At 44.2% G+C, this 12,965-nt stretch overlaps 1 protein-coding gene across 1 annotated transcript in view; it reads left to right on the plus strand.

The window, feature by feature from the left end:
* The first annotated feature begins 2,032 nt into the window (after window positions 1-2,032).
* cd36 (CD36 molecule (CD36 blood group)) overlaps window positions 2,033-12,965 on the plus strand; it is a 32,939-nt gene continuing 22,006 nt past the window's right edge. The window contains exons 1-3 of the mRNA XM_078420145.1: window positions 2,033-2,265; window positions 7,715-7,875; window positions 10,253-10,397. Of these exons, the coding sequence (XP_078276271.1) occupies window positions 2,146-2,265; window positions 7,715-7,875; window positions 10,253-10,397 (426 nt within the window). The 5' untranslated portion in view covers window positions 2,033-2,145. The remainder of the gene's footprint in view (window positions 2,266-7,714; window positions 7,876-10,252; window positions 10,398-12,965) is intronic.

The following is a 12,965-nucleotide window of genomic DNA, read 5'->3' on the forward strand; positions in this document are numbered from 1 at the left end:
GGCTACGGGGCGGAAATGCCCCCCCCCCGTCCCACAGCGGCTGCGGGGCGGAAAGCTCCCGTCACAGAGCCCGTCCCTCAGTGGCTGCGGGGCGGAAATGCCGCCCGTCCCTCAGCGGCTGCGGGGCGGAAATGCCGCCCGTCACAGAGCCCGTCCCTCAGCAAGCGCCCGTCCCTCAGGAAGTGCCCCCGATTAAATGCCCCCTTTGGATTTGCGGGGTGTTATTTACAGAGGAGTAGGAATAAATTTCAGAGTGTTTATTTCTCCAGAGAGACACTCTGAGAGAGTGCCGCAGAGTTACTCCAGCATTTTGTGTCTCTTTCCGTGTTTGATTATTATTTTAAAAAAAAATCAAAATAAACTTTATTCAAGTAAAAAATATGTACAAAAAAACCGTGCAAACCGTGCAAAATATCCGAAATTCTCGGATGCTATTACATACATTCAATACTGTTTACATAAATGACACAATTTTACCCCATATCCTTGCAACTCGTGGCCCCTTGCGTGAAATCCCTTCCCTTATTTTGAGGGGTGTCTCCACCATACCCTGTACCCCATATCCAGCAGCGGAAGGCCCCTAGACTGTCACACAACCTTGGCGTTGGATGCACTAAGTTCAGCACGTATTGCTGCAGTCTGCGGGTCAGTCGGCAACATGCCCCGACAGACATCTTGCTCTGCTGGGAGGTCAAGTTTCTGGCAAACCAAAGAGCGTTTTTCAACGAGTTGATGACCTTCCAGCAGCACTTGATGCCCGTCTTTGAATGTATCCCTGGGAACAGTCCTTAAATCACAGAGTCCTCAGTTATGGAGCTGTTCGGAATATGCAAGAACAATTCATAAATTCATGTAATAGGAGCAGAATTAGCCCATTTGTCCCATCAAGTCAATTCTACCATTCAGTCATGGCTGATCTATCTTTCCCTCTCAACCCTATTCTCCTGCCTTATCCCCATAACCTGACATCCATGCTAATTAGGAATCTGTCAATCTCCACCTTAAAAACATCCATTGACTTGGCCACTGCAACCGTCTGTAGCAATGAATTCCACAGATTCATCACCCTCTGACAAAAGAAATTCATTCTCATCTCCTTTCTTAAGGTACATCCTTTTATTAAGGATAGCGGAGTGAGGGGGTATGGGGAGAAGGCAGGAACGGGGTACTGATTGAGAGTGATCAGCCATGATCGCATTGAATGGCGGTGCTGGCTCGAAGGGCTGAATGGCCTACTCCTGCACCTATTGTCTATTGTCTATTGTCTATTGTTTATTCTGAGGCTATGACCTCTGGTCCTAGTCTCTCCCACTAGTGGAAACATCCTCTCCACATTTACTTTATCCAGGTCTTTCACTCGCTGGTAAGTTTCAATGAGGTCCCCCCTCATCACATGGATATAAATGGTGTGCCAATCTAAAATTAAATACAGAAATAAACATACAACAGCTAAAGCAGAAGGCATAGACCCAAAAAACAAAATTACACTTCAAATATTCCAATGCACATTGAAGAACACAAGTTGTCAAGGGACAAAATGTGCTTTATAAAAACCTTATATGAGCTCAGTCACCCAAAGGACAATAAGACCCTAAATTCATTAGCATGTGTCTGTGCCGAGCACAGCTGCATAGGATATTTTCAAAGCTGTGAGATCATGTTTGGAGCTTAGAATCCTTGCCCTGGTCCCTGGGCCTAACTTGATGGATCAGCACTGATCCCAGAAATCTGTAATCCCATTCTCTGGCAGTATTAGCAGATGGATATTTAACCCAACATATGGCACATTATTTCAATCTGGTGTTATCCTATTTATCTCCTTCAGTAAGAACTTTATAAAAAAAGCAGACTCATCAACTGGTTAAGCATTAATCCATTAATATTGTCAGCACAAATTCTCTTATCATGTGAACTTTGATGTCTGACCTTTGTTTGTTTTGTACAAGCAGATTTGGTGCGGTTTGAATTTTGCAGCAATCAAACCCCACGTTATCAGTGTTTACTTCTTCTAATATCCTGTGAATACTCTTTCAATTGCTGGATATTTTACAGGCTCTCTACTCAGAGTGTTTTTTTGCACTAATTTCTGGCTGTTGTTCAGCTCTGCACCAAACAATTTTGCTCTTAATCATCCGGTTAGGAATAATGGTCTGCAACAAAATAATCATATTTAGCATTGGAATTGCAGTTGGCATATTATTGGTGATAATTGGAGGTGTCCTGATACCTGTCGGAAATGGGATTATACATCAGACTATAAATAAGGTACTGGTATATTTTGACGTCTATAAATATAGATGTTTAGTTTATCCTTAAACATTTGAAAATATGTGTGCTCAAAGTAATCATTTTATATGAATGTTTTTTTGCTGTATTATCACATTGATGTAATGTTGATGGTGAAAGTTTAAATTGAGATCATGTTTATTTGCTTGTTAGTTCATCACTCACTAGATAGTGCACACGATCCATGCATGAGCATCCCTGACATATGAGCTCGATTGATGGTTAATAATAAAAAAATAAGAAATTGCTGGAAACACTCGGCAGGTCAGGCAGCATCTGTAGAAAGAGAACCTGGTTCTGAAACATTGCCTCTGCTTCACACCCCACAGGTACTGCCTGACATGCTGAGCATTTTCTGCATTTTCCGTCTTTATTTTAGATTCCAGCACCTGCAGTTTTTTATGCCCTTCATTTGCGTTGGTCTTTTTCTCTCTGTAAGAGAAATTCAGGAAATGAACTGTCCATTCCTAGAACTAATGTAAATTCAAATATGAAACTACTATTTTACAAAACTACTTAATTGCGTTGAAAATATTTCCATAGAAAAGTGTTCATAGATCAGTGATACAGTTATATCACTCACAAACCATATTCATTATCACTACCAAAATAGTTACATGACTGCTGTATGCTTTGCATTAGTGCCACCAAAGTACTTGCTTACAATATTGCATATACATAGTGAAATCCTGTAAAATTTTCACTGCATAATTTTTTTGTCTCATTATGGTAAATTCAGCTAACCTATTGACATTTCAGTATGCATCTCCTGGAATATTTGCAAAATAGCTGTAATTTGACGAGAGAGCCAAACAGCGTGGAAACAGGCCTACTCGCCCAAACCAATGATCTCAGTCAGAGGACCTAGAAAGCATGAAAACCCCTTGTATAGTGTCACTTAAGCTGCATCTAACCTGGCATACAAGCACCAGAAACAGGGTGCAAATGGTGTTTTTAATGGATGCTGGCTGTAGACTTTTTATTAAAGCCCTACTGTTTCTACAATAGAACATTCCATCCAACTCTCTGTGCTCAACAGTGCAGATATCATTAACGGCACCGTACGGATGAAGTTATGTTTGTATTTGCCAGCACCCTGTAACGGACCAAATGTAACTGTCATCAGACTGAAGAAGGGTCTCGACCCGAAACGTCACCCATTCCTTCTCTCCAAGATGCTGCCTGACCTGCTGAGTTACTCCAGCATTTTGTGATACCTTCGAAATGTAACTGTTAAATGATTGTGAAGATGTTTCCTGAATGCCCTCCCTCTGCTATCTTATCTCCATTGTCTCAGCTGAAAGGAATGGGAGTCTGGGCTGTTGGAAAAAAGTAACTCTCAGTAGCTTCTGCTTGTCTCCACTTTGTTCATCTTATATATTGTCGCCCACATAAACAACTGGATCTGCCTGTCCCTGGACGCAATCAACTTACCATTATAATCTAGGATTTTATTCACAAAATGCTGGAGTAACTCAGCAGGTCAGGCAGCATCTCAGGAGAGAAGGAATGGGCGACGTTTTGGGTCGAGACCCTTCTTCAGACTGGATGAATCTAGGAACTCTAGCAGTAAAACACATGTGCAACTAATTGAACAAATTCCAAACTTGTTGCCAGGGATTTCCTGAACTTTCGCAGTGTGGATGAGCACAGGTCCACAATCAGAATTTGGAATCCTCAAAGAAGCATGTAGTGTTTAAACCATGCTAAAACAAATGAGACAATGGAAAATTGAATAAAAATTGGGGAATAGAGATGGGAGTAAGCAAAGAGTAACAAGAGTGAATGAGTAGATTGAAACCAGAGAATCAATTGGATTAAATGCAACCTGCATGTTGACATATCAAACATTTGGTCTCCTCCCTGCAGTTGTAATTAGAGCCCCTGGATATACACTGCTGAAGGCTGATCAATATTTTAGCTCAGCCAAGGAGTGAGTTATGAGGCTTTGCTGTGGCGTCAGTTGTAGGACATGTTATTTTACATGGAAGTTTCTGCTTGACGAGAAAGACGGCAGTGTTCATGGAAACGTGTCTCCAAACACTGCACAGTGCAAAACGCAATCCTGCAGTGCTGTTATTGCTTGAATCGAGCAACATTATGCAACCTAGGTTGAGAACTGCAAATGCAGGCAATAAATTACACCTTTGGATAAAAGCACAAAGTGCTGGAAGAACTCAGTGGGCCAGAGTGCATCCGTGGAGGGAATGGACTGATGAGGATTTGGGTCCGGACCCTGTTTCTGACTGATAGGGAATAGGGGGAAGAAAGCTGGGGAAGAGAGGTGGGAGAAGTACAATGCATTGAAGCAGGTTGTGTCTTGCTCAAGATTCCACCATGTGGAAGACAGTTTGAGAATACCATTGTGTACATCGGTAAAGGGTACTAACAGCCAGGGACACGGGATAACTGTTCTAGATAGTCTGGGGTAATAGCTGAAGCTGATGACAATCATTTGAGCCCCTTAGTATTAGAGGCTGAACAAGTATTTGATATCAATTCCACTTTTGATATTATGAGGTCATTAACTCAACAGGTAATGTTTTGTGATTTGTCACCTTCGGCAGTCGGATTTTTATGTCTGTGTTGGATTCAGGATTGTGTTTAACTGCATCAATATTATAGGTGATGTTTTTGGTTGGGACACTTCTTCAGACTTGATAGGTGACGTTTCGGGTCAGGATCCTGGGCCCCGACCCGAAATGTCAACTAACCATGTTCTCCAGAGATGTATAAGGCAATAACTGCAGATGCTGGTACAAATCAAAGGTGTTTATTCACAAAATGCTGGAGTATCTCCAGAGATGTTGTAGGAAGGAACTGTAGATGCTAGTTTAAACCAAAGATAGACACAAAATGCTGGAGTAACTCAGCGGGACTGGCAGCATGGGTGGAATAGAAGGAATGGGTGATGTTTCGGGTCGAGACCCTTCTTCAGACTGAATCAGGGGAGAGGGAGATACATAGACAAGGATATGTAAGGTGTGAAAATGAGACAAAGAGGATGTAGAATTGTTAGCTCGGAAAAGGTAACAACAAAGCAAACAGAGATAAAATGTAAACAAGGACAGTCAGACTAGTCGGAGAACTGGGAAGGGGGAGGGATGGAGAGAGAGGGAAGGCAAAGGTTACTTGAAGTTAGACACTGGGGTGTAAGCTGCCCAAGTGAAATATGAGTTGTTCCTCCAATTTGCGCTGGGCTTCACTCTGACAATGGAGGAGGCCCAGGCCAGAAAGGTCAGTGTGGGAATGGGAGGGGGGTTGTGTTTAGCAACCGGGAGGGGGGTTGTGTTTAGCAACCGGGAGGTCAGGTAGGTTTAGGCAGTGAGCGGAGGTGTTCAGTGAAACGATCGCCGAGCCTGCGCTTGGTCTCTCCGATATAGAGGAGCCTACACCTGGAACAGCGGATACAGATGCTGCCTGACCTGCTGAGTTACTTCAGCATTTTGTGGCTCATAATGGTAATTGGGAATAAATTGCTGACTGAACTGTTTCTAAAACTGACAGATTTGGCCATGTGATAGACAATGTGGTAGACAATGTAAAGAAAGCCATGAAGATGGGTACACTGATATAAACCTGCGGCACAGTGGCGCAGCGGTAGAGTTGCTGCCTTACAGCGAATGCAGCGCCGGAGACTCAGGTTTGATCCTGACTACGGGCGGCGTCTGTAAGGAGTTTGTACGTTCTCCACGTGACCTGCGTGGGTTTTCTCCGAGATCTTCGGTTTCCTCCCACACCCCAAAGACGTACAGGTATGTAGGTTAATTGACTGGGTAAATGTAAAAAAAATTGTCCCTAGTGTGTGTAGGATAGTGTTAATGTGCGGGGATCGCTGGGCGGCGCGGACTCGGTGGGCCGAAGGGCCTGTTTCCGCACTGTATCTCTAAAAAAAAACCTACTAAGCTATATAAACCATTTGAATAATCTTTTGTTCATTAGTGGGACGTAACACAAATGACTGGTTGTGCTCAAAGAAGATTATGCTCCACCTTGGGACATTTTGATCCGTCGGTGAGATGAGCCGAGAAACGGCTGATGGAATTTAATCCTGAAAAATATGTCAATGCATTTTGGGATATACAAAATGAATGATAATAACCTAGCAAGTATTGAGGAAGAGTGATTCCTTATTATACATGTGCAAGAATCCCTGAAGGCTGCACACAGGCAGACAGGTGGTCATGAAAACATACCAGGATACATGCCAACATGAGCCAGGGCATAGAATATAAGAACAGGGAGGTTATGGTACATCTATACAATATTGAAACATGAAGACAGAGTGCCGGAGTAGCTCAGCGGGTCATGTTCTCTCGAGATGCTGCCTGACCTGTTGAGTTACTCCAGCACTATATGTCTTTGTTGCAAACCAGTATCTGGAGTTCTTAGTTTCTATATAAATAATTAGTTAGGAGTACTGTATGCTTTTTTTACTGTGTGGATTGGATGGGGTGCCGAGGAGATTCCATGGATGTTGCCTGGGGTGGAATGGTTCATTTATAAGGAAAGGCTGTGTGGATTAGATTTGTTTTCTGTTCGGCACTGGGATGTGGGGCTGGCAGCTGTACCATGGTTGTGTGGGCCATTGAGGGACTGGCTGCATCTGCTTCATGTGTTGACTGACCGCACGGTTCCTACAGTCACCCTCATCACCCATTGTTGGATGGGATGGAAGCAACTGTCCCCTCCATTCTTTGCTTGGCTGCGTAGCTCTCCCCACTCCAGGGATTTCTCCGTGCTTGCCAAAAGCCAGCGACCATCTCTGAGAAATCGCTAGGTTGGGAAGAGTTGTGCAGCCGGGTCAGATTATTGGCATATGAGCACAGGTTTGCCTGATATCATTAAAGATGAGTGTTGGCCAGATTTAAACTGCTGGGGACATGCCTGCAATTGCTACAGTTTTTAATTGTTACAGCTGAAGAAAGGTCTCAACCCTAAATGTCACCTATTCATGTTCTCCAGGGATGCTGCCTGACCTACTGGGTTACTTCAGCACTTTGTGTCCTCTTGTTACTGTTTAGTTGTGTGGGGTTGGCTGTGATGACGGTGTTGTTTAACAGCTCCAAGCCAATGGGAAAGAATTTCTTGTTTATATCAGTTTCGTTTAAAGGTATAGCTCGAAAACAGGCCCTTTGGCCTACCGAGTCCGCACCGACATTAACACACTATCCTACTCTAGGGACAAATTTTACATTTATACCAAGCTAATTAACCCACAAACCTGTGCGTTTTTGGAATGTGGGAGAAATCGAAGAAAACACACGTGGTCACGGGGAGAACGTACAGACAGCACCCGTAGCCAGGATCAAACCCGGATCTCTGAAACCCAAAGCGCTGTAAGGCAGCAACTCTACTGCTGCACCACCATGCCACTGTGTTGTTGTGGTAGCTTGGATAACCTGACTATCTTTCCAATCTATCACAGGAAGGCGTCATTGAAGAAGGCACCCTTGCTTATGAGAACTGGATACAAACTGGGAGTCCGGTCTACAGGCAGTTCTGGCTCTTCGATGTGAAAAATCCATCAGAAATCATGAATCGTGGAGATAAACCAGTGCTTGAGCAAAGAGGACCCTATACCTACCGGTAGGTCACAAAGTTATCGAATGCTACACACTATTTGGCTAGTAAGCATATGGGATTTCTGACTCTCTCTTTCATCATTTCCCGGCCTCACGTTGGCATCCAGATCAAATCTTTTATCTTTGATATCTTGAGAAAAGAAACAATAACATTTCTTTTGATAATTCTTCCCTCAAATAATCTCAAAAGTTGCAAAAACTAAAATGGCTGAGAATATTTTAACCATCCAGTAAAAATATGACAATGTTCAGGATGGAGTGGATTAGATATTTGCAACTAATATCCTGATAGGTGTAGCCAGAAGTTTATTTTACCACTGACTGAAAAATAAAACAAAACAAAAAAAATATTGCTGTCCTCCAGAATTTTCTTTAAATTAGCATGTTGTGCAAAAGTCAGACTTTGAGGATGATCTCAATGAAAACATAGAAACATAGAAAATAGGTGCAGGAGTAGGCCATTCGGCCCTTCGAGCCTGCACCGCCATTCAATATGATCATGGCTGATCATTCAGCTCAGTAGCCTGTACCTGCTTTCTCTCCATACCCCCTGATCCCTTTAGCAAAAAGGGCCACATCTAACTCCCTCTTAAATATAGCCAATGAACTGGCCTCAACTACCTTCTGTGGCAGAGAATTCCACAGACTCACCACTCTCTGTGTGAAGAAATGTTTTCTCATCTCGGTCCTAAAAGACTTCCCCCTTATCCTTAAGCTGTGACCCCTGGTTCTGGACTCCCCCAACATCGGGAACAATTTTCCCGCATCTAGCCTCTCCAACCCCTTAAGAATTTTATATGTTTCTATAAGATCCCCCCTCAGTCTTCTAAATTCCAGCGAGTACAAGCCCAGTCTATCTAGTCTTTCCTCATATGTAAGTCCCGCCATCCCAGGGATCAATCTGGTGAACCTTCTCTGTACTCCCTCTAAGGCAAGAACGTCTTTCCTCAGGTTAGGAGACCAAAACTGCACACAATACTCCAGGTGCGGTCTCACCAAGGCCCTGTACAACTGCAGCAGAACCTCCCTGCTCCTAAACTCAAATCCTCTTGCTATGAATGCCAACATACCATTCGCTTTCTTCACTGCCTGCTGCACCATGACACCCAGGTCACGTTGCATCTCCCCTTCTCCCAATCGATCACCATTCAGGTAATACTCTGCTTTCCTGTTCTTGTCGCCAAAGTGGATAACCTCACATTTATCCACATTATATTGCATCTGCCATGCATTTGCCCACTCGCCTAATCTATCCAAGTCACTCTGCAGCCTCCTAGCATCCTCCTCGCTGCTAACACTGCCACCCAGCTTCGTGTCATCCGCAAACTTAGAGATGTTGCATTCAATTCCCTCGTCCAAATCATTAATATACACTGTAAATAACTGGGGTCCCAGCACTGAGCCTTGCGGTACCCCACTAGTCACTGCCTGCCATTCCGAAAAGGACCCGTTTATTCCTACTCTTTGCTTCCTGTCCGCCAACCAATTTTCTATCCACCTCAACACTGAACCCTCAATACCGTGTGCTTTAAGTTTGTACACCAATCTCCTATGTGGGACCTTGTCGAAGGCCTTCTGAAAGTCCAGATATAACACATTGACTGGTTCTCCCTTATCCACTCTACTAGTTACATCCTCGAAAAATTCTATAAGATTCGTCAGACATGATTTGCCTTTGGTAAATCCATGCTGACTTTGTCCGATGATTTCTCCACTTTCCAAATGCGTTGCTCAATTTTACAACCAAATTAAGGCCTATCAAAGAACTTTGAAACATATCAATAAAGAACATATCAACATTAGTACAGACAGTACAATTAAGTCTGATCATAGAATCATTAATACCTTCATTGTCAGCAGCCTTGTCCTTTGCTCTGGGAACTAATGTTCCTCTAGCATCAGTCCTTGGATTCAGGAACTTTCCCCTCAGTATTCACTCATCACCATCTTGGCCATTCACACTCCATGCATTCTACATTCACCCTCACATTCTTAATTCTTTTCTTGCAATAAAACACTTTCACACACCTCGTTCACCTCTTCTGTGATGGGTTCACTACTACAAAGCACCATTATAAATCATTATAAAACCGCAGTTCTAATTTCTCAGTTGTGCTATTGAACACAACAGATATAATGTTTATAGTCACAAAATTCTGGAGTAACTCAGCGGGACTCAGCGGGCCAGGCATCATCTCTGGGGAGAAGGAATGGGTGATGTTTCGGGTCAGGTCTCGACCTGAAACGTCACCCATTCCTTCTCTCCAGAGATGCTGCCTGTCCCGCTGAGTTACTCCAGCATTTTGTGTTTATCTTCGATTTAAACCAACATCTGCAGTTCCTTCCTGCAGATATAATGTTTACATTGATTTTATTTCTAGGCTGCGGTCTCTTCAGAAGAGCAACATTACTGTCAATGACAATTACACAGTCTCATACCTTCAGCCCTATTCAGCCATCTTTGAGCCCAACATGTCAATGGGATTAGAAACGGACACATTGACAGCCCTCAACCTTGCTGCTGCGGTAAGCAAAGAAAGCATTTTAACAAATATCTCATAAACCAATAAAAACCTAGCCCAATAAATGTTCACAAGCACAGAGATCCTGAGTACTGAGTTAAGTGAAGGTAATGTCTGATTTTCCTCTATCCCATTGTGGACATTGAACTTTATCTATGGAACTGATGCGCTACAATCCTGTGAACTATATTCTGAAATCTGTATCTTTCCCTTTGCTCTATCTAATGTAGTTGCATTTTATTTGGTTAAATTTATATATAGTACTAGAACAGGGTGGACCCGTTGGGCCCAAAGCTCTCCTGCATTGGTGTAGCACCGTCCCCTCCCCCACTTCCTCCCCTCCCCCCCCCCACTCACCCACTCCATCCCCCCTCAACCCCCCTTTTCCCCCTCTCCTCTCCTCCCCCCTCACCCACTCCATCCTCCCTCAAGCTCTCCTGCATTGGTGTAGCACCCTCCCCTCCCCCACTCCCCACTCCCCCCTCCCCCCCACTCACCCACTATCCCCCCTCAACCCCCCTTTCCCCCCCTCCGCCCCCACCCCCCTCATGCACTCCATCCCCCCTCTACCCTCTTATCCCCCCTCCAGCCCTCCCCCCTCCACTCTTAGGAGCTCTCCGGCACTCCCCTCCTCCCCCTTCCCCTCTCCCCGTCCTCACCCATTCCACCAATCACCCACTCCATCCCCCCTCAAACCCCGTATCCCCCCCTTCCCCCCCACTCACCTACTCCACCCCCCCCTCAAATCCCTTATCCCCCCCTTCCCCCCCCCCACTCACCCACTCCACCCCCCCTCAACCCCCGTATCTAGCTTTAGGTCCTAATTTAGTCTACTTTAGGTCCTAATTCATACCTTTCACAAGGTTTGGAATGCCTGTGGAAACGGATATGGACCAGTCCAATGTAAGAATAGTCAAATGTATGTAAGTCACTTTCAATGCTATGAGACCATTGGAATCAAAGCTTGGCAGGTAAAACTATAATTAGAGAAGAGTTTAAAGTTGAAGTGTTCAGCTATTGTATGTTCATGATGGGGAAGAATAAGGAATTTAAATCCAGAACTCTATTGATGATCAAAAAGATAGAGAAATAAAGAAAACGCGGGTGATGGTTCCAAGTTATCAACACTCGAGGATTAGGTTCATTACAGAAACTTCAGGGAGGATGTAAAATGTAAAAGAGGCAAAAAGACAATGCACTTTCCTTGGAACAGAGGAGGTTAGAAATTTCCTATCACTGGGCCTGTACTCGCTGGAGTTTAGAAGAATAGGGGGGACCTCATTGTGAAATACCAAATAGTGAAAGGCTTGGATAGAGTGGATGTGGAGAGGATGTTTCCACTAGTGGGAGAGTCTAGTGCTAGAGGTCATAGCCTCAGAATCAAAGTACGTTCCTTTACGAAGGAGATGCGGAGGAATTTATTTAGTCAGAGGATGGTGAATCTGTGGAATTCTTTGCTGCAGAAAGTCGCGGAGAACGTCAATGGATATTTTTAAGGCATAGATAGATTCTTGATTGGTACGGGTGTCAGGGATAATGGGGAGAAGGCAGGAAAATGGGGTTAGAAGGGAGAGATAGATCAGCCATGATTGAATGGCAGAGCAGACTTGATGGGCCGAATGGCCTAATTCTGCTCCTATCACTTATGACCTTATGATCTTATGGATGGAAGCAGCTCATTTTGGCTGAGGGGGTCAACAACTCAGATTCCTGGATTGACGATCACTGGCAAAAGAACACAGAATGTCACAAGGGAAATGTATTTTACACACGTGTCACTGGCCTTGGGAATACAGTGCCGGGGTAGTGGCAGAGGCACTACACTCGATTGTAATGTTCAAAGTGGAGCTGCATCAATGCCAAGTCAGAAAGAGTTTGCAGAGCTATGGGGAGAGGGTGGGGGACTGGATTGGTTCCATTATTTTACATAGAACCAGTACTGATTGGACGGGCAAAACTGCCTGCCTCTGTACTCCCACAATTCTGTGTAAAATACAAACTAAACAACAATGCCTTGAATTCAGTGCTCCTATTAATGCCCTCTCTTAGTCTTAAATCTTCACCTGAAAAAATTGCTCTCCAGCGAGAAGTAACCCTCTTACCATTCAAATGGAACCCTACCCACCCCTTATTTCCAAGCTAGCTGCTTGTTTATTTTTTTTGCTGGCTGTTATTCTGACTCAACAAGGGTTTATTGCTTGTTTTAATTGGTTCCCCAGGCAAAGTCTAGAGGGAGTGGCGTGCCAGGAGCTGAAGGACATTTTGTTGACTTCAGGCAATTGGACAACACAGTTGCTAGGAGACACACACAGTCATTCCCCTTGGGTACACAGTGACCAGGGGGAGGCGAGGGTGCCACTCAGCAGAGGACAAGTTACTGAAGGTGAGAGGAGAACTTGGCTAGGCCCTCACTGGGAAACATAACTTCTTCAAAGTAGGCATACCGAGGTGATTGTGCACCACAAGGAATGCCTACTTTGAACAAGTTATGCCTCGTTCTCACACCTTACAATTCCTCATCTCTGTATCTCCCCTTCCCCTGACTCTCAGTCTGAAGAAGGGTCTCAACCTG

Source organism: Rhinoraja longicauda, chromosome 23 (genome assembly GCF_053455715.1).
Source record: "Rhinoraja longicauda isolate Sanriku21f chromosome 23, sRhiLon1.1, whole genome shotgun sequence".
NCBI classification, from domain to species: domain Eukaryota; kingdom Metazoa; phylum Chordata; class Chondrichthyes; order Rajiformes; family Arhynchobatidae; genus Rhinoraja; species Rhinoraja longicauda.